At 42.1% G+C, this 20,631-nt stretch overlaps 1 protein-coding gene across 3 annotated transcripts in view; it reads right to left on the reverse strand.

Moving 5' to 3' along the window:
* Window positions 1-20,631, reverse strand: part of CTNND2 (catenin delta 2) — an 886,845-nt gene that overhangs the window by 345,671 nt on the left and 520,543 nt on the right. For all 3 annotated transcript variants that reach the window (XM_032470087.1, XM_032470083.1, XM_032470094.1), the window contains one exon: window positions 18,706-18,961. In XM_032470087.1, coding sequence (XP_032325978.1) covers window positions 18,706-18,961 — 256 coding nt within the window. The remainder of the gene's footprint in view (window positions 1-18,705; window positions 18,962-20,631) is intronic.

Consider the following 20,631-nt stretch of genomic DNA (forward strand, 5'->3'; position numbering starts at 1 on the left):
CAAGTGTAATTTTTCCAGCTTTCAACCTCAGGACACATTATCCTTCTTCTTCTTCATTTTTTTTTTTTCTAAAGAGCAAAAGCCTTAAATGGAAATCAAAGTCTGAAGCAGAAGAACGAGCCCCTTTGCCTCGCTGGTGCTTAGCAAGAGCCCACACCACGCGCTTCCTTTCTTCTGAGAAACTGGTTCAAAGGTCAAGCCTAATGGAAATCTTCAGAAGTTTTATTTTCCTTTGCAGGCTTAATGAAAGGCTCAGAGCTTGACCCAATAAAATCTAGATTATGATGTAATCTCAGTTGTTGAGGGAACCGCCATGGTTTTTCCCTTTAAAATAATCATCTGTCTGCAGGAGATCAAAAGGCAGTGCCTTGATATTTCATTACAACAATGGATCAACACATCCATGTATATATACACACACACACACACACACAAACACACATACATCTTTATATCCTTTATTTCCTATGACCTTAAAGATCCAAATATAAATTTTTTCTTTAGGTTTGAGCTATCATCATGCGTAATAGTACTCAACGATCAAAACACAGGATTAATACAGAATACACTATTTGATGTGCCACTACTAAACATAAAACATAATTTTATTTAAAACACATTCTTTAATGAGATGGATGTGGGGTTTAAAACATTAGTTTATGACTCTGTGAATGAATGTTATTTTTTGCTAGAATGCGACAGATCACTACCAATCTTTCTATTTTTGGCTTTTACAGATGCGACTTTTGGGAAACTGTTCACGCAAGTATGCAGTGAGGCTCAGGACGCATGCAAGGTTGGCCCTTCTTTGTAAAGAAGGCAGGGAGAGCTGAAAGAGAGGTGGGACAGAGAATGCGTGGAGGGCAGCGAGATGCTGGCGAAGGCGATTATCTTGAAACTGACTGTCCTGGAACGCCCTGAGGTCCTCACCCGGGGACACAGCACCTTTGCCTGAGAGCAGCCGGCCCAGGATGTAGGGGCTGCAACTCCTATTATTCCAAACCTCAGACAGCACAAGGCCAGCAGAGACGGTATTGCTGCTGCCTTCAGGGTGTGTCTTAGTTTCTTGCTCCTGCCTCCCAAAGGCTCCAATTAGCTGTGTGGCCCCACACCCCAGATACCCCGTGCTCCCTGACAGCTTAGCCCCAGACTCTCCATCAGGGGTGCAAACTCCACAAAAACATATGAGACATAGCAAGGCCTTTTCTTAATGAGCCAGAAACGAGGATGGCTGAGCAACACGGACCTTCAGGTCACTGACCTTCTTAACTTTAGTGCAAAATCCATCACCAGGGATCTTGTTAAAATGCAGACTGTGGTCAGTAGGTCTGGGGTGGGGGCTGGGACTCTGCGTTTCTAAAGGACTTCCCCTTGGGAGGCAATCTGGTGGAGAGAATGGTCTTACATCCAGCTCATCTTGGACCAGGGGTGCGTGGCAGATGTATTGAGGAGGGCCACCTGATTTACCAGGAGCAGTGCACAAGGCGTGACTGAATCACAAAAGAGCAGGAAATGCCTTCCTCCGTGATGAGAGGGCTCAGGCAAGAGGGGGATGCTACGGGCTGAAACTAATCCGAGAGACTGGATGTGGCTGAGTATGACCCCGGGGCTGGTGGAGGTCAAGGGCAGTCAGGGAAGGGAAAAGAGAGGGGAAATAATAAGGATCTGAGCAAATCCAAGCGAGTCTGGCACGATTCACTCAGATGACCTGAGCTCGCTGAGGAAGGCTTGGGGGGAGAAAAAAGAGACATTAGGAGGATCTGGCTGGGATTAGGGAAGAGGGAGGAACAGCTGGGTATCTCTGAAAGGCAAGCTGAAAATGTTGACAGTTTTAAAGGGGATAACATCATCTCGTAAACTCCAATATTTGGAGAATAAATCATCAGAGAAAAGGGTTCCCTGGAAAGAACAGTTGAAAACAATCCATGAGGGGATGGTTAAGTAAACGGGTCCAACAGAGACTATGGACGCAGCAATTAACTGAATAAAAGCAGTCTATATATTCTGACAGAAAAGATGACCAAGACATATTATGTGAATAAAAGAAAGTCGTGAATAATAAAGATATGGTACAATTATTGCAGAAATTTAAGAAAGAAATTAGTGTGAGAAAACTTTTAAAAAGTAAATTACATCTTCACAAATCCACACTGTAACATTTTGAAAAGTGAATTTAAATTCTGTTGATCCTATCATCAATGATATTGAACACCTGGATTCCTCAAGCCAGACTTTTCATCAAATGAAAGAAAACTCTAAGGCAGCAAAACTCAAAAGATCCTCGTGCCTGACTATGCCACCACTACAATACAAAGAAAAGCACACTTGCAAGGTCAAATACGATTAATGTCTTAATGTCATAACTTGATTTCTAACTTCTGCAATAAACCAGATGTGGTATTTGAGAGAAGTTTCTCACTACAGATCAGTGACTCAGACTTTAATGTGCGTAGAAATCACTTGGTGTCTTGTTAAAATGCAGATCCTTACACAGTAAATGCATTTCTAACTGGCACGCAGGTCCTGGACCGCCGTTTGGATAACAAGGCTCTAGAGAAGGAGCTGAAAAGTTTACGTTCAGGTCATTTTAGCGTTTGTAATTTTTTTAAGTATAAAGATATATTCTAATATAAAATTCAAGATGTGGTGGATTGGATACTTTATTTCAGTGATTTTAAAACTAGAGAAATGAAAGGGGAAAAAGTCAGTGATTCTTATTTTGTAGAAATCATGCATCTCCACAAGTGGGTTATGTCCAATTTTTCAAAGCACTACTGATTCACTGTGTTGGGTTGATTCAGTCGTATGTCCAGTGATTTATGTGTAAAACCAGTACAACGACTCTTTTATTTCAAATCTCACTTTCCATAAACCTATACAAACCTTTACAAATTTAGAGAAGATAAACAGATGTTGACTTGCATGTTCTATTTTAAATGTTATACAAAATTCATCTTCAGAAAAAGGTACATCTTTTTGCTTTTGGAGGGGGGAGGTAATTAGGTCGGTTTGTTTGTTTATTCATTTTAATGGAGGTGCTGGGGATTGAACCCGGGGCATTGTGCATGCTAAGCACGCGCTCTACCACTGAGCCACGCCCTACCTCTCTCCCACTTAGAAAAGGTACAACCATATGGGCAAAATGACTGCCCAGATAAACTTATCTCTTGGGCCTTCTGAGAGTGACGATTGTACCCCCAAAGGCCCTCCTTTGGGGACACACGTGCGTAGATGACACAGAATCTCACCACAGCTGAATGCCTTTGGGGTTCCTGCTGACCTGAGGGCAGCCCTGCCTGCGAGCTCTGCCTAGTGTGTTTCATCTTGGACACTCACCCACTCACTGGTGGCTCCAAACACAGCCTCTTGGATTAGTCTCCTGGGGCCACCGTAACAAAAACCACAGGCTGGGAACTGATTTTCTCACAGTTCTGGAGGCTAGAAATCCAAGATCAAGGCACAGGCAGGTTTGGTTTCCCCCAAGGCCTCTCTCCTTGGCTTCCAGATAGCTTTCTCCCTGTGTCCTCACGTGATCTTTTCTCTTGTAAGGACACCAGTCCTTAGTGGATGAGGGTCCTACCCCGATGGCTTCATTTTAACTCAGTCACCTCTTTAAAGACCACCTCTCCATACTACCGTCACGTTCTGAGCTCCTGGGGGCTGGGACTTCAACACAGGAATCTGGGGAGACACATTTCAGCCCACAACAGCTCTCTTGAGCAAGTCTGCATTCAAGGCACCATAGAGTGACCCACAGCTGAAGAGAGATGCAGAGAAGAGGACAGGGGCAGCCCTGACAGTCAGTGCTAAGAGACAGGACGGGAAAGGGGTCAGAGGGAAGCAGGGGCAGGGGCAGCGTGGCTGAGGCCCCGCACCCCAGAGCTCTGTGCCAGGGCCCAGCAAACGCCGACTTTGCAGCGCCATCCACACTCAGGGCTCCTGCCATGGCCCCAAAGCAGCTTTTGTATCCAGAACCGTGACCTGGGTTTCAATGAGACCTGCCTGGCTGGGGCTGCTGCAACGGCTTCCTGTCTCTTTCATGCCCCTCTGGAAACTTACAACAAGCTCCTATTGACGGAGATAACCACAGCGCATTTTCATTCCTTGCAATTTGAAAGTGCTTACTGCAGCGAGTGAGCTAATGCTGGATGGTACCTACCAGCGCTTCAGGAGATGGTGTGGCTTGAACGAGATGCACCTTCTATGGGGATGTATCTAAGGGTCTTTCTATATGTCACTGCTTTGCCTTCATTTTCAAAAAAAAATTTATTAAAGCAATAGCGTAGGTAATCAAACGGAAACTCCTTTCCTTTTTAACGGATACAAATGAAAATCTATACTCATCAAGGGTCCGCAGCTACTTAAACAGAGCAGGACTAGCCTGTGTGTGCATACACACTGCTTAGCAGACACGCCCAGATTCCGAGTTACGGCTGCTTTCACAATATTAGCAATACTGCCTGTTACTTTCACACTGATTTATGGTAAATTTAAGCCTGTTAATGTTTCAATAATCTTCAAAACAAAGCCCAGCACAAATCTGGTGAGGCCCCCCGCAGAAACATTTCAGTTCATCTAAGAGAGTTCATGTTTTATATTTTCTTCTTTAAAGTCAGAAGCATTTTTACTGCAGTATAGGCATTAACTGCCACTTATCTTAATGAGTTCTTTTCTAATATAAAATAGCCTGGCTTGAAATACAGCAGACTTCTTTGTCAGGAAGAGATAGGGACAGGAGTTCTGCTGGTTCCTGGGAGAAATGGGATGCTTTTTCTTTTCGATCTATTTTTTTGTGTGTGTTGGTTGAAAGCGTTCTGGTTTAGGGCCTTTGAGGTATGAGCTGCCTTCATCTTCAGTGTGAGGGAAAATTAACCCCAGCAGAAGTCACAGAACAGAACTTTGGCTCTGAAAGCAAAAGCCACAATAGGAGCTCCTGAGGTTCTGAAAACAGAATTATGTGGTAGCTGGCAGAACCAGTTCCTAAGGGCAATTTTTAAATAAAAATGTAGCAGATAGTTTTTGTTTACTTTTGATTTATTTTTAAGCTCATATGATTTTTAAATATTATTTTTTATTTATTTCTTAGTTAATATTTCTACCTCCTCTCTCCTATCCCAAAGTTTCTAGTGTCCAGAATGGTGCTGGCTGGCTGTTGGGACTCAATAAATATTTGTTAAATGACTGAATGGATTTCTGAAAGAGAATATTTTAAACTTATCACCATTTGGCAATATATTTCAAATAATAATAATAGCTATTTTTATTCTGTGGAATAATACTGTGCCATCTAATTGAAAAAGCTACCTCCATTTATGAGTTTAACTGAGTCTTACAGCTCATATACTAGGTAATATATGATTGTAATATATTATTATTTTTATTTTATCATAAGAAAATGTGGGCAAGAGATTAAAGAGCTTACTTAGGTAAGTAAGCATTTGGGAAGTAATAAATGGCATGAGACACTGTAAGTTCTCCTTAAAAATGGGCTTTCGAGCTTCCCACAAAGTGGCAGAAGGCACTGTTTGCAAAGGGGTCAGGCTCAAGGTCAACGCAGATCAGTGACTTCTATTCACTCTTCCTCCCTGTGGTCCCATCTGCGGCTCCTCCCTTGGTTTCCATCACTAGGGCCTGGGCAACATTTAGCTGGCTGTTTCATTTTCTTTCCTTTTTTATTGCAGTAAAATAAACATAATATAAAATTTACCATTTGCACCGTTCTTATGTCTACAGTTCAGTGTATGCTGCCGTGCAGCCATCAGCACCATCCCTGGGAGGAACTTTTGCATCATCCCAAACAGAAACTCTATCCCTTAAACATCAGTTTGCCAACTCCTCCTCCTCACCCCTGGTCACCAGAACTCTAACTTCTGTCTCTCTGTTTCTGACTACTCTGGGGACCTCACACAAGTGGAATCATACAGGGTCAGTCTTTTCATGTCTGGCTTACTTCACTTAGCGTGATGTCTCTATGATTCATCCGTGTTGTAACACGTGTCAGGATTTCCTCCCTTTTTAAGGCTGAATAATATTCCATCATGTATATAGATCACATTCTGTTAATCCATTCATTCTTAGATGGATGCTTGGGTTTAAACAAGAAAAGGTGAAAGGGTTTTCTCAGAAGGTATTGGAAGGACGTTTGACAACCTTGGTGAGATGACCAGTCAGATTAGGCATCACAAATCATCCTACAACTCAATGGCTGAGAACAATCATCATCATTAATTATCTCATGGTTTCTTTTACAGTAATTCAAGACAGGGAACAGGAACATCTACTCCACGATGTCTGGGATCTAAGCTGGAAGACCCAAAGGCATGACTGGCACTGGGGGATTTGCTCTGCAAGTGGCTCACATGGGTGGCAAGCTGGTTCCTCCCATGTTGGCCTCGCCACTGGGATGCTTGAGGGCCCTAGGAAGCTGAACTGGCCTCCCTACCTGCAGGAGTCACACAGTGCCACCCCTGCAGTACACCACTGGTCACAGAGGCCAGCTCTGACTCAGTGTGGGAGAGGCCACACAAAGGGGTGAGCGGCAGGAGAGAGGGTGCTTGGGGCCATCTTGGAAACTGGCTACTGCAAACCAGTATCTGTTAATTATATAAAGTATGCTAATTATTTGGAGATTTTTTCAGAAATGATTAATATTTTAGAATACTGCTCCTTTGAAAACCTTGAAAATATTCAGAAGAAATATATAATTCTAGTCATTCAGAAAATACATTCAAAAAAGTATATACAGGCAAAGATAATGAGGCAAAAGGCCAGGATTTTTTTTTTTTTTTTACATTCACTGGGATAATAGTGAGCATCACAAGCTAATTTTACATTACCTGTTTGTTCAGAGATATGATTTCTGCTATACTGTGGTTCTAAGCCAGTGGTTTCCAAACATTTGTCTGAAACCAGCTTTGATATTTTTTCATAGGGGCCCTGTTATACAATTGAAAAGACTGTCCTGTCTTCCAAGATTATTTCCTGTCTGCCTTTCCTGAGTGTCAAAAAGTGACTGGAGGAGGCTGTTTGCAAAGTGAAAGCCGGGCCACCGTAGGCTGGCACCCACGTGTCTTTTGGAATGTACGCAGTGTACGGAGTCCAGAAATGTTGGGAATCACTGCACTGCACGTCACAGTCATGGGGAACCACCCCGGGGCTCACCGTTGCATGCCAGTACAGAGCAGCTGAGGGCAGACTCAGACCCTCACTTTGGGGCCCTCTATTGCAAACGGCCCAATTATCAAACACAATCAGAGTTTTCTTGGTGTGGTGGCTTCAGCTCTAAAGAAGCCTCCAAAACTGGTGGCCCAAGGGCCACGTTCCAGGTAAGGGCCACGTTAAGGTAGTTGAACGTGATTTCAGTAGATGAAAGAATTTAAGTTACGAGATTTGTAACGTATCGTGAACAATGGAAATACCAGTTCAGAATGTACTTGTCTTACTATAAAATGCTCGTCTTCTCTCTCCAGATGTCAGTACCTCTGAATTAATGAGCACTACTAGCTGCAAAACATCTCAAGAAGCAACGGAAATTAATTTCCATTAGTTACAGACTAACAATCAGCTACCACTGGCCTTGTAAGACAGTAAAGTTTTGAAGGCTCCATTTTTGTCCTCAATTAAATGTTCAAAGTCAGATGGTGGAAGAAAAGGGACTTACGACATCCAGAAAAATATTAAAACTGGTCTGCATGTGAAATGACCCAAGAGGATTTCAGATTTTCATCTGTGGTGGGAAAAACCGGGAGGGCTTTGGGATGGATTAATTGAGGCATAGGCATAAGCCAACTCATAAAGAATGGAAATTCTTTTAATTACAATGGTCAAGTTCTCTGAGAAGCACGGAGCCCTTTAAAATAGCACATGATTTCAAAAGGTTGAGCAGTTATGTGGGATTAACTACGTAAACAAACAGCCACGATGTACTTTCCGATATTCTCACAGCTACTGAGATGAATGCACGTTTCAGGAAGGAAAACAAACCTTGCGGGTCTCCAGTTGGGTGAGTTTGTATTTTTAGTTTTCAACATTCTATCAACATTGACTTAAAGAATGGGACATGTTTAGAATGATTTTTTTTTTAAGTGGTAAAACAAAATAAAAGCAAAGCACAAGGGCTGGGGAAGCAGACTGATGGATGGATAAACGGACAAGAAGCAAAATCAATACCTCGTTCCTGTGAGTCTTTGGTCGCATTAATAATCATGCGTTTATGTAAGTTTTGCAGGTCTCATCTCTGGATAAGTGTGTGCAGAGCCAGTAAACAAATAGATAATTTATGTATATCTACATGTGCACACGTAATATATGTGTGTATATATACACCCTGTCTACATATATGTATACACATAATCTATGTGGCATATCCGTAGATGCCACTTAATAAAATCAAACCTAGGGCTGTCCACGTTCCCCCTTGAAGAAGACAGGCCTTGAGGAATGACTGACCAAGTCAGCCAGTTCCATCACCCTGAGTTATCCTGGTATCTCTTTTCCTGGAGGGGGTTTCCACTCATCAGAACCCACCTTGGGGAAGATGGATACTGTCATTCACGTTTATAATCTTATTCAATACTGGACCCACAAAACTCTTCTCTGAGTCTTTTTCAAGCACAAACCATTCTTTTGATTCCTTCGCACCACCTCCCAGAATTCTAAAAAGTATCAGGAGGGGAGTGAGTAGGGAGCAGTCAGATGTGAAATGAAGGCAGCGGCACCAAGAGGGAGCCTTGGGACTCTGGAGCTTCCATCCCGGGTCTGCAGACCCCTCGAAGTCCCCCTGAGGTTCCAGGGAAAGAGGCGCCCTAATTTTTGGTTCTCAGCTTGTTTCTAATATTCACTGTTTTTAATATTCACACTCCTTTGGGCTCCTAAATGTCTGATCGTTTCTTTCACGATGAAGATAGAGATACTTCCTCCCTCTCACCCGTAGCTTCCTGTGTTGGGAGTTCTGCTTCATCGTAAAGAACCGGTAAAGGAATAACTTCACCTGCCAAGATTCTACTTTTCAGTGTGAGAATCTAAATCTAGTAGATAACACATGTACACAAAGACAGAGACCCGGTTATCAGTGAGACAACAGAGATTAACTTTAAAGCAGGAAGTACTATGAATTACTAGCTAAAGTAATAAACTGAAAGCATCACAATAACACTGCAAATGAACAGTTTTACTTAGGATTTCAATAACCAATGCCTTGAAACCATCAATTATCTTAATGCTATCACTGTACTCAATCACTGTGGGGGGAGGGGGCTTAAAAATTAAGACTACGGATGCTTGATGTTTCTCAGAGTTCTGACTTCTAGGGACCCAAGGTCCCCTGGTGCTGGATGGTGTCATCAGAGTTAATCTGCCCTCTAAACCTATTTGGTAAAGATTCCATGATAATTTAATTACTGAATGGGACTTCTCAGCTACTTTGAATCAGGGGAAAAATAATCCTTCTGTTTCTGAACAGGGCGTGTAGTTAGCTTTAGGTAGAGGGGTTAAAGGCAAGTGTGATACATGTGATCTGGTAAATCATCAGAGATACAAGTTAGTGACCAAAGACAAATATTCCTGGCTTCATAATAGAGACCAAATCTAGGACCAGCAGGGTCAACTCCAGAGAGGAGGGGCAGGGGAGGAGGAACTCTACTGGGAAGGAGGGGAGGGTGGACACTTGCTTTTGCTTCTGTGGTTGGCTCTAGCCAGCTTGGATTTGGCGTTTGGCCCGAAATGAGGCAGGAAAAGTCCAGAATGCATGAAGCCCATGTTAGAGAGCAGAGACTTGAGTTTCTCCGACTTCCCCGCACACCTGGAGGCCTGGCTAGTGGGTGGGGGCCCCAAGGAGTGGTTGGCTCTTGGACCAGGTGTGAACTCTATGCTCACCTTCTAAACTTGGAGTAGAGTCTGTTTTACCAAAAGCACGTGCATTGAGGGGAAGGAGAGGACTGGTTCTCAAGAGGAGAGTCTGTAGAGCCACCAGAAAAACGCAGGACAGAGATTTCTACCGTCACAACTGATGGCGTACCTGCTAACGACTAATTAACTAATTAGTCCTCTGGGTATAGTTGCTCATCAGTTACGACTGCCTGTGTGCCGTCACTCTTCACGACGGGATGCTGCGAGGTCCCTGTGACAGACCCGCTCCGGCAGAAATGAAGCAGGGGTGTAGGATGAGAAACGAGTCACTGTTTTAGGAACGCGATCATTCCTCCTACACGTGATTCTGAAGACAGAAGGCAAAATGAATATTCTGGGCTACGGGAAAATCAATATTGGCACAGACAAGTATTATGTGTTGTAAACACTGCTTTCCTTTCCACTGATAAAAGGAACCCTGAAAAGGAGGCTTTTGGCAAACAAATAAACAAAATCCGTCTGCAGTGAGGTCTTCCCTTCCATCTTCCAATTCTGCTTCCTGGCCGTGAGGGTCTCAAGCATCCTTCCTTCCTGCCCCCACTGGCCTGGGCTCCGGCCTCGCTGGATCTCCTCCCACCTCTGGCCTCCCAGCAGGGCATCCCCCCAGGATCTGCTCTTTTGTCTTTCCTACCAGACAGCTCATGACCTCTCTGCCTTCACCCATTTCCCCCACGTCTCTGACTCCCAAGTGCCATTCTCAGCCCACGCCTCCATCCACAGGTGCTGCTGATGGCAGGAGCAGGGCTGGCAGCAGGGAGGTGGTGGTGATAACTACGGCTAACAGCCGGCCCCTCCCTGTAATGGGAAATGGTCCAAAGACCTTAAGGGCTTAACATATTTCATCTCACAACAACCTTACGAGGAAGGTTTTTTATGATTTCCGTTCTACACACAGGGACACCGAGGGCAGGGCAGATGAGCATCATGCCGGGAATCCTGATTTGCTAAAAATCCTTTTCTCCTTGGATTAGGTGCTCTTTACAACCCAGACCTCCTCTCCTCTCCCCGTGCAGGGCGAGGGCACACACCGCGGGGCTGCACTAGATCACCATCCACTGGGCTGAGAGCGGAGGATGTCTGAATTTCTATTCATTTGTTTAACCAAGCAAAATAAAGCAGTGAAGAACTATCATATTTGCTCGGTGAACTGGCACTGGCCCTCTCACTGGCCCACATTTCAGATGACGGTGTACGTTTTTTATTGAAAGCTACAACGTGGCACGAGTGACAGTGACATCCTTGCTTGTTCGAGTACTTCACCTAGGGCTCCTCACTGCTGCTGATGTGTGGCGGTCCTTGCGAAGTTTTGGATTATATTATCTAGCTTTAAACTAACCCTCGCAGCAGGAACAAGACAGCGCTACTAATGCAAACATGTTGAAAAGCTGAGGAAACAGCTGTGCTCGCCCATCCACCCACCGTGTTACCCAGCAAACCAGTGATGATGTACTCAGACCTAACAGATTCCACCGTGCTGCTCTTTCTGAACGAAGGCTTTGATGATTACCGATGGAAGCCGAACATGGAGACAACCTAAGTGTCCATCAATGGATGCATGGAGAAACAAAATATGATTTTATATATATATATGTATATGTATATACACACACATACAATAAATGTTATTCAGCCATGAAGAAGAAGGAAATCTTGCCATCTGCAACAGCACGGATGGACCCTGACCACATTAAGCTAAATGAAGTAAGTCAGACAGAGAAAGACTAAGACGGTACGATTTCACTTGCATGTGAAATCTGAAAAATAAAAACAAAAACAAACCCCACAGGAAAAGAGACCAGATTTGTGGTTACCGTAAGTAGGAGGCTGGGGTGGGGGGAGTAGGAATTGGATGAAGGTGGTCAAAAGGTCCAAACTTCCAGTTATAAGAGAAATGAGAACTATGGAAGCAACACACATGATGACTGTAGTTAACACTGTTGTGTGTGATGTGTGAAAATTGGTTAAGAGAGTAGATCCTAAGAGTTCTCATCACAAGTTTAAACTTTTTTTTTCTTTTCTGTGTGTGTGTCTGAGATGATGGATGTTAACTAAACTTACTGTGGTAATCATTTCACAATATATGTAAGCCAAATAATTATACTGCACATCTTGAACTCATAGAGAGTTGTATGTCAATTATATTTTAATAAAACTGGAAAAAATTGGACTAAAATGAAAAAAAAATTATACTGCTTAGAAAAAAATGTAAGCTGAAATAAAAACTTTTAATTGTGGTGTTTCATCTTTAACATAGCCTGTTTCAAGTTCTGTCTTCAGTATACAGATTTTATTAGTGTAAACAGTCTTAATAGCAAACATGCAGTTAGTTGAGCAGTGTGTCCCCCCTCAAATTCCCATCTATTAAGAAGCTCAGAATGTGGCCATATGTGGAAATAGTGTCTTTGTAGATGTAATTATGGGAAGATGAGGTCCTTCTGGAATAGAGTGGACCCGAAATACAATGACAGGTGTCTTCATAAGAGGGCGGGAGACACAGAGACAGAGAGGAAGGCCACGCGAAGATGGAGAAAGAGACTGAAGCGGTGCAGCCGCAGCCAAGGAGCGGCTGGACCAGCGCAGGTGGAGTGGGCAAGGACGGGCCCTCCTCCCCCAGACCCCAGAGGGAGCCGGCCCTGCGCACACCGTCATGTTCAGACTTCTGGCCTTCACCACTGTAAGAGAATACATTTGTGTCGGCTTAAGTCACCCAGTTTGTGGCAATCTGCATGGCAGGGCAGCCTCAGGGTATTAATATACTACCTGTATAATCTGTAAGTAAAACACCCAGCATGTGGGGGTGCAAGCTGACATCTTCTTCTGGTTGGGGTGGGGGGGTGACAGGATTGTGCAGAGACAGCCTTGCTCACATCCCAGCCCAGCCAGGCTTGGGTGCTTCAAAGAGGCCCTGCCCCCCTCATTTCTAGCCTTCTTTTATTTTTCACTGTTTTCTCTGCCTAGAAAGCTTTCTCTCCCATTTTTCCTTACATCAATATCAGCTATTGCTCAAGGTTCGTGCCAACCACCCAGTTCCTCCTCCGTACGCTATCACATCCATCTGGTTTACTCACTGCACTGCCGTCTGGGTGGGTAGACCTTTCTCTCTCCTATAACTTTAAAGCTCCTTCAGGATGAGGCTGACTTCACGCCATCACGCCATCATCACACCTGCAGCGCTCACCATAGAACAGTCCACAGAAACGTCACCTAGAACACAGGTGCCCTCAGACAGACCCAGAGGGAGGAGTTTAAAGGAACGAAAGCTACCGGGCTCCGACCTGGGTCGGCTCTGGCCACATCTTGATAAAACCTGGCCGAGGACACACATGGAGGCCTTTCCTGGTCCCACGTGGCAGGAGCAGTGAGTTACAGAAGTCGTCCTGGGTAATAAAACTGGGGTGCAGAGAAGCCTTCTGAACTGTCATATAATGGAATCACCTAACAAGAAGTGAATGCACAGCCTCTCACTGAAATTAAAAGGAAACTAAAAATTCAAGGCAAGGGGAGGTAATTCATAGCTTTGCAGAGGTCACATGAAAAGCCATGGCATTCTGATTGTCCAGTTAATAGTGGTTTTAATATTCACAATAGTTAGAAACACAGGATTAGAAGTCAGCTTTTAGTTCTCTCACCCTCAGCTTCCCCGTGTGTAAAATTGGGACCATAAACAGTCCTGGCAGAGGAATCTAGGCAGGATTGAATTAAATAACGTATATGAAAGGATTAACACTGAGCGTGGAATGCATTACTCAATTCATTTTAATGAGCACTGTTATCATCATTGCTGTTACAAACGTCTTCTCATCTTGCTGTCAGGCAAACCTACTCTGACCCCAGGTTGCCCCAAGGTAGCCTTGTTCCCTCCCTGCACTTCTGATGATTCGGAGAGACAGGACTGGGAGGGAAACTGGCCACAGCAGGACTCCCAGAGGAGAGCAGGGAAGGAGAGCGGCTGGCACAGGAGCAGGAGGCCCGGCGCTCAGGGGAGGAGTGGCAGTTGTCATCAGGGCTGTCTTTGAAGAAGGGACATTCTCATGAAGGGCGTATTCTCATGTGATTAAAAAGGTCAGAAACAAGATCAGGGAATGAACTTAGAAGGGGTGCTGATTTCAATACAAATTAGTTTACAAGGCTTGAATTATTCAAGGGATCAATAAAATGCTTCTAGAGATGGTGAGTAGCCCGTTGCTGGAGGCATTCAAGTGGGGACTGAACGGCCCATTGTCGGGCTTGCTTTTGGTCTAACTGAATAAAGGGCTTTCAAGTGCTCTCCACACTCTGAGGGTCTTTAAACTGCAGATGCGGTATCTTTCCCCTCTGCCATTTCCCCAGTTAAATAAATGATTATTGAGCATTTGAAACGAAAAGCCAACTCCCCAGAGCTTCACTACCTGAGAACTGCATGAGGAAGAACATGCTATGACCATTTCATTGCAAACACATCAGCCATGTTACTTAAGTTATATAATAATGGTGCTTTAAATTTTACTAAAGATTTTTAAAATATTTTTTAAATCTGCACCTTTTAAAAAAGCACCATGGTCTATATTTTGTTTCCCGAGCATTCCTTCCACCATATGCTATGTGTGGTTTGTAGTGGGCAGGCCAGTCATGAAAAAACAGCATTTGGAAACCATTCTTCACCTAGGTTACCTAATGAGATTTATAGGCAATATTATTTGATAATACCTACTGATATAATACCCAATAAAATAATTTTAGTAATATAGTAAGTAATTCCTTACAAGTGCATATTTTTATATTATTGGTCAAATATTGCAGCTTAAAATAAAACAAGGGGTATAAGTTTGATAGAACCAACAGAAAATGCAGTTGCTAACTGGGGCTCAGATTCAGCACTGAAGATGTATCCTTGTATTTATTTCTCTACTGCACTGAATAACAAAAGAAGAGTTTTCCTGTAAATCATGTTTAGAATAAGTTAGATCCTTTAGCATGCTTGCAAAACTGTTTCTGAGACAGTGTACATCAAAGATTGCAATGTCTAGGAAACGGATTAATCAAACTTGATTAAAAGCTGCCATTCAGGCTGCAACCTACACATTAAGTTACGTCAGTAAATTTCTTAGCCATACGTTTTCTTCTTTTATAGACAAGAACATTTATAGCACCAGTCTTGCTTTTTCTCCTGGTTATTTCATTAGTCACGTTTTCTAAATAAGAAAGCTATGGCTTGTCACTCCCAACATCACTGAATCCTTTCATATAATTTAATTTTAAGATTTATATTTGACCTACGTGCTTAAAAACAACAGTGTATAGAAGTCAATTATTTGGTTTAGTGCCAGTAATATATTAGCTACGACAACAATTTCTTAGAAATTCACATTTTATGGACGATAACATGAAATTAACAAACGCAAAGTTCTAAGCAAATGTGGCTGTAAAGTAAGCTTTATATATATGCAGTGAGACTTCAAAAAGAAATTAGATGCTACTATCTCTTTATATAAAAGGTCTCTGTGCCTTCTTCACTGGAGTACACAATGAGGACAGGTAAAAGAGAAAATTCCAAAGTTTTGCCCTGATCTATATGATTCAGCCAAGCAATCTAGAAAAACGCAATCCTTTAGAACCAATCCTTTCATATCCTATGACTTAGGAAAATTAAAAGATAAGGAGTCTCTGGTTTCAAGTCTAACAACTGAGTAGGGGCTATGGATTTCAAATCTTTATTTTTAAATGGACAATTTGCCTGAAAACTCACTGAATAATACTAAAACTCTTTAATAGAGAAAAGGCACTGGTCTACAGTAAAACAAATAAGGCAGAGATTAGAAAAGAAAAAAAAGGAAAAGAAATAAAAAACAAAACTAAGACCACACACCCCATAGGCAATTATCAGAGAGACTAGAACACTTCAGTTTGTATTACATCCTTCATTCCTTCATTCATTCCCACACACAGAAAACTACCATTCTCTCATCCTCCAAAAAAACCATAAAATATGAGAGTATATTCTTTCCTTTTCCTTTTTATTTCTTATAAAGAAATAAGAAAGTCCATGCCAATATGTGCCACGTGTCCTAGAAGTGCAGGATTCTAGCCCGCGTACCTACTGGCCAGCAATGTGATCCTCCGTGAGTCATTTCTCCATTGATTTAAGGCACGAAATGTGGGGGTATCAGTTTCCGCACACAAAGGAGAATTACATCAAAGATGTAAACAAAGATGCTTTGAGAACTGTAATGCGCTAGAAATACATGTTTGCAATGGCAAAGAGGTTTACCTAGTCTGGTACTAAACGATAAAGAAAACTTCAACGAATTCTCTTAAGAATATATGTATAAAAGCTTAAAGGAAGTCCAGAAGCTGGAAAAGTTTAAATCATAAGTTTTAATGCGGAAACAAACTGTGAACCCTAGAAGTTAAAGATATTGGTTTTTAGTAATATTCACTTAGGAAGAATCAAAATTTATTATTCACAGGAAGATGCAAAAATATTCTCATAAAAGAAGCATGAGGGAGATAAATTAGGAGTTCGGGATTAGCAGATACAAACTACTGTGTACAAAATAGACAAGCAACAAGGTCCTACTGTACAGCACAGGGAATTGTAGTCAATAGTTTGTAATAACCTATAATGAAAAAGATTATGCAATGAGACATATAACTGAATCACTATGCTGTACACCAGAAACCAACACAACATTGTAAATCAACTAGACGTCAATAAAAAAAAAGAAGTATTTGATTTTGGACTTGAATTTTAGATTTGGGATGTCTCAAATCTGAACACTCTAACATTTTTTTTAAATTTATTTAAAAAATAAAACACAACTCTACAAGAAAGGCATTATTATATTTTATACTCCACCTGTTTTTCATGATGCCAGGTTATTAGTTCCTTTTACATTCAGCCATAACAACTCAGCTCTGGTTCTAGATCTGGTTCTCTTTATTTTGCTTGTGTCTCTCACCTTAGGATGGTGGTATATGATTTTTTTTCTTCAGAATTAACATACATTTAAAGCCAATGCTTAGCATTCTTGAAAATAACATGGTGCGCTTATAATTCACCTAACACTGGTTTGCATGTTCCTTTACACATACAAAAGATTAGTGCCCAATACACTCTTACTCATTCTAACATTTCTTATTGGTGTTTCTCTTTTTTTGGCTTATAGTGGGCACCTAATAAATACACGGGACATAATCCATAACTTGAAAAGATAACGGCCACTGGCAATATGCTGAAAGAAGAAAAAAGGCTATAAAAGTGACAGCAATATAAAATGGAAAGGATATGCCATTTAATAAAACAAAATGCATCTAATACACAGCATAAAATAAAGACTCCAAGCTGTAGCTAGGGAAATACAAATTTGGTTTCCTAGTAAGTCAAATTCCCCCAATATGAACATTTAAAACCTTTCCCCTGGAGGTTAAATGTTTATCCGCAGTTTAACTACACAATGTTTAGGGAAGCAATGCTGATTCAGTTACGTATTTTCCTATTTAGGATCTCCTAAGAGTTTACTCTTGTTGTTTCCTCGTGTTTTCAATAGCATGTCAAGAAAAATCATTTAACAACAGAGAGCGTTGAGGGGTTATCTGAAGAACACTCTACACACACATGCCAAGAATACTGAAGGATTTGGCAGATTTCAGGACCAAGACAATAGAGATCCCTGTGAATGAAAACCTACGGGAGCAAGATGTTGAACAACGTAAATGGAAGAATTGTTCTTATGTCCAGCAGTTAACAGTTAGCACTTATGACAATTCACCTTTGCGGTGGAGGGTCTACCAAATATAATATTTAACATGAACCCTCCAAGCAGGCTTGAATTGTGCTAAAGGAGCTATCTCAAAGAATACCGTAAAATGGACCCATTCCGCCCTTTATCTCTGTACAAGTGATTTCTTTTTAGAAAAGAATCTATGCACCCCCCCTCAATACAAGACATATGTACTTGTGTCCTCTATCAGAGAAAATTTCGAGAATTCCTTGAGACGAATTTTAAGCACACAGCCAGAGTTAAGTCACGTGCCCCGCTATAAAGACAGACCAGGAATCTGACGTATCTACAGTATTCACAGATGCAGACGTATATTTATGGGACTCTATCAGCAGAAATCAAATGCCTACAAATAAAACATCATTTAACTCTACAGGAATTCAATTCCCATTTCAGAAGTAGCGCATCACCAAATCCCTTGCCACTGGTGAGAAAAGCAAAGCCAAAAAGAAACACTTCTCAATAATAACAATTTCTAACATTACATTCAAGCTTTTAATCAATGTCCAAACAACTTCAGCCTAATGTTCATTTTCAGACACAGAAAAAAATGAAGGTAATAAGGATTTTCTAAATTTTCAACTTTCACCATAGCCTGGTAGGTGGGCACTTTACTCTCGGATGAACGGAAACATCAGGGCGACAAAGCATGCTTCTGCCGAGGCAAGAAAACACCGAGACCACGGTATTTGAAGTCAAGTGCCCTAATCCCCCATCCTCAGTTCCTACTGCAATCAAGAGAGCTGCCCGAAATCTTATCAAAGAGCTGAAACCTCACGCGACGACAAACGTTCTGATCAAAAGATCATCTTTGCTGCTGAACCACAGAAGATGCCAGGGATCCTGGATCAATACCCATATTCCAAATCGAACAGAATAATAATAATAATAGTAGTAGTAGTAGTAATAGTAATAATAATAATAATAATAATAATAATAATAATAATAATAATAATAATAATAATAATAATAAAGGAACGAGGCCTGGTTAGAAGACCTCTTCAGCAGCGAGAGCGAAGAGAGAAAGGCTGGTACTCACCTGGGATCTTTCTGGATGCTGTCGATGGACGGCGATCTGGCCAGGGTGCCTTCGGGCGGGAGGGCAGGGCCGGACTTGCTGTAGGGCGACTCCACAGAAGGACAATACTGCAGCTGTCGGTAGGGGTCGGCGTAGTTGGAGGCCGGGCCGGCGGCGTAGCTGGCCCTCTGGAAGGTGGCCGCGGTGGCGCTCTGCGGGCCATGCTGGCTGCCTGTGCGCTGCAAGGGGACGGAGTCGACACCGGGGGAAGATGGGGCTAGGACAGGAAAGTGGGGACAAAGTAAAAAATTGAGGACCTGCTCACAGAAACGGTTAACCAGGTCTAGGCAGGGGGGGAAATTACACACAGAAAACAAAAAACAAGGGTTTGAAAGAATAAAAAAAAAATAATCTGTCATAGCTGAACTAGGACATTCAATGTTACCCAGCAACGCGATCACGAGCATGCTGTTTCAGAAATGCACCCGTCAGCCTAGGCAGGCAAACGCGTGCGAGGTGTGCTTCCCGCTCACCCGCAACCCAGAGAAGGTTTGTTAATCTAACCTCTGCGCGGAGCTAAAACCCAGGAGAAAGAAGGAACATTTTCTAAAGAATCATAGGCCGTTAGTTCTTTATTGCTCAGGTTGAGATAATTCAGAAAGCGTTCATTCAGGTGATGTTATGTTAAGTTTATTAGAGGCGTGAAACAAATTTACGAATGTGGTTCATTTTCCTGAATAAATGAAAACACAAAAAAGTGAGGTTTGTAGGCGTGGGGGTGGTGGAGGACACAGGCGGGGCTCCTGTTCCCATAATTAGTACTAGAGCATGAAATGCAGGACTGGTCTAGTTTTTGTAAAGTAACACCCACAAGATTTTTATACGCCTCTTTTTCAATGCAGGGCACGGTAACACACACATTTGATGAGGGGCAGGCACGCCAGGGAAGACGGAGCCCCGCCCAGCTGCAGCAAAGACAAAATAATGAGCCGACTTGGCTTTTCTAGAATTATTTGCATCTTTTCAATACGCTTACACTGTTTTGGGAAGATTTCACACCAGTTACTAACATCGGTTTGACTGGTTCCAAACTCAATTTGTGTTTTGTTTCCTTCCTTGGCTCTTCTGAGCTTGCTTCAGGTCATTATTTTTACCTGGTGCTCAAGAATACTTGACGTCTAAGGTTGAGCTGACATACACACAATGAAAACAGCATCTTTCGTATTAATAGAACACGACCTGTTATTAACTGCTGCGATCGTTAGCCATGCTCAATGCTAGACAGCACATTTACTTTCCAGCATTGTAGATCACACTATATCCAAAATATAGCCAGGGTCTAGATACGGCCATTTATACCAGGGGAGCTCTATACGGAATTACCTTACAACTCTGACTCACACCCAAACTCGGACTTTCTGAGCATTTCTCAGTGGCTGGTGATAGGACTTATGTTATCCCTTCTCACATTCCGGGACATATGCAAAATCAAACACAAAAGAAATTATGTCAATGAGAAAATAGTGTTAATATTAAAAGAACGTAAGGATATCACGTCAAAATGACAAAAAAGTTGCAGAGTGACTTGGAGGAAATGAATGTATTCTAATAGGAGAACTGATTTTAATTAAGAGCTTCTCATTTCCAATGAACTTTTAATACTTATTCTTATAAGAACCAAAATTAGAAGAGGCACCCATGACATGGTGAAGACTAGAAAAATAGATAAGAAAAACTTTCTAAGCAAAGAGTATGCATATTCCCAGAGGAGCAGTATTTTGAAATGAGGAGGGCTGCCCTGAAGGACTGAGTTTCAAAGTCATTAGATTAAACTGATAAACATGAAGTTCACAACCAGAAAAATCTGTTTTCTGTCTTCATGCAATTCCTGAAGCATTTATATTTTCTCCAAAATTTTATAAACATGTCTACTTGAAATTCACATTT

Source organism: Camelus ferus, chromosome 3 (genome assembly GCF_009834535.1).
Source record: "Camelus ferus isolate YT-003-E chromosome 3, BCGSAC_Cfer_1.0, whole genome shotgun sequence".
Classification (NCBI taxonomy): Eukaryota; Metazoa; Chordata; class Mammalia; order Artiodactyla; family Camelidae; genus Camelus; species Camelus ferus.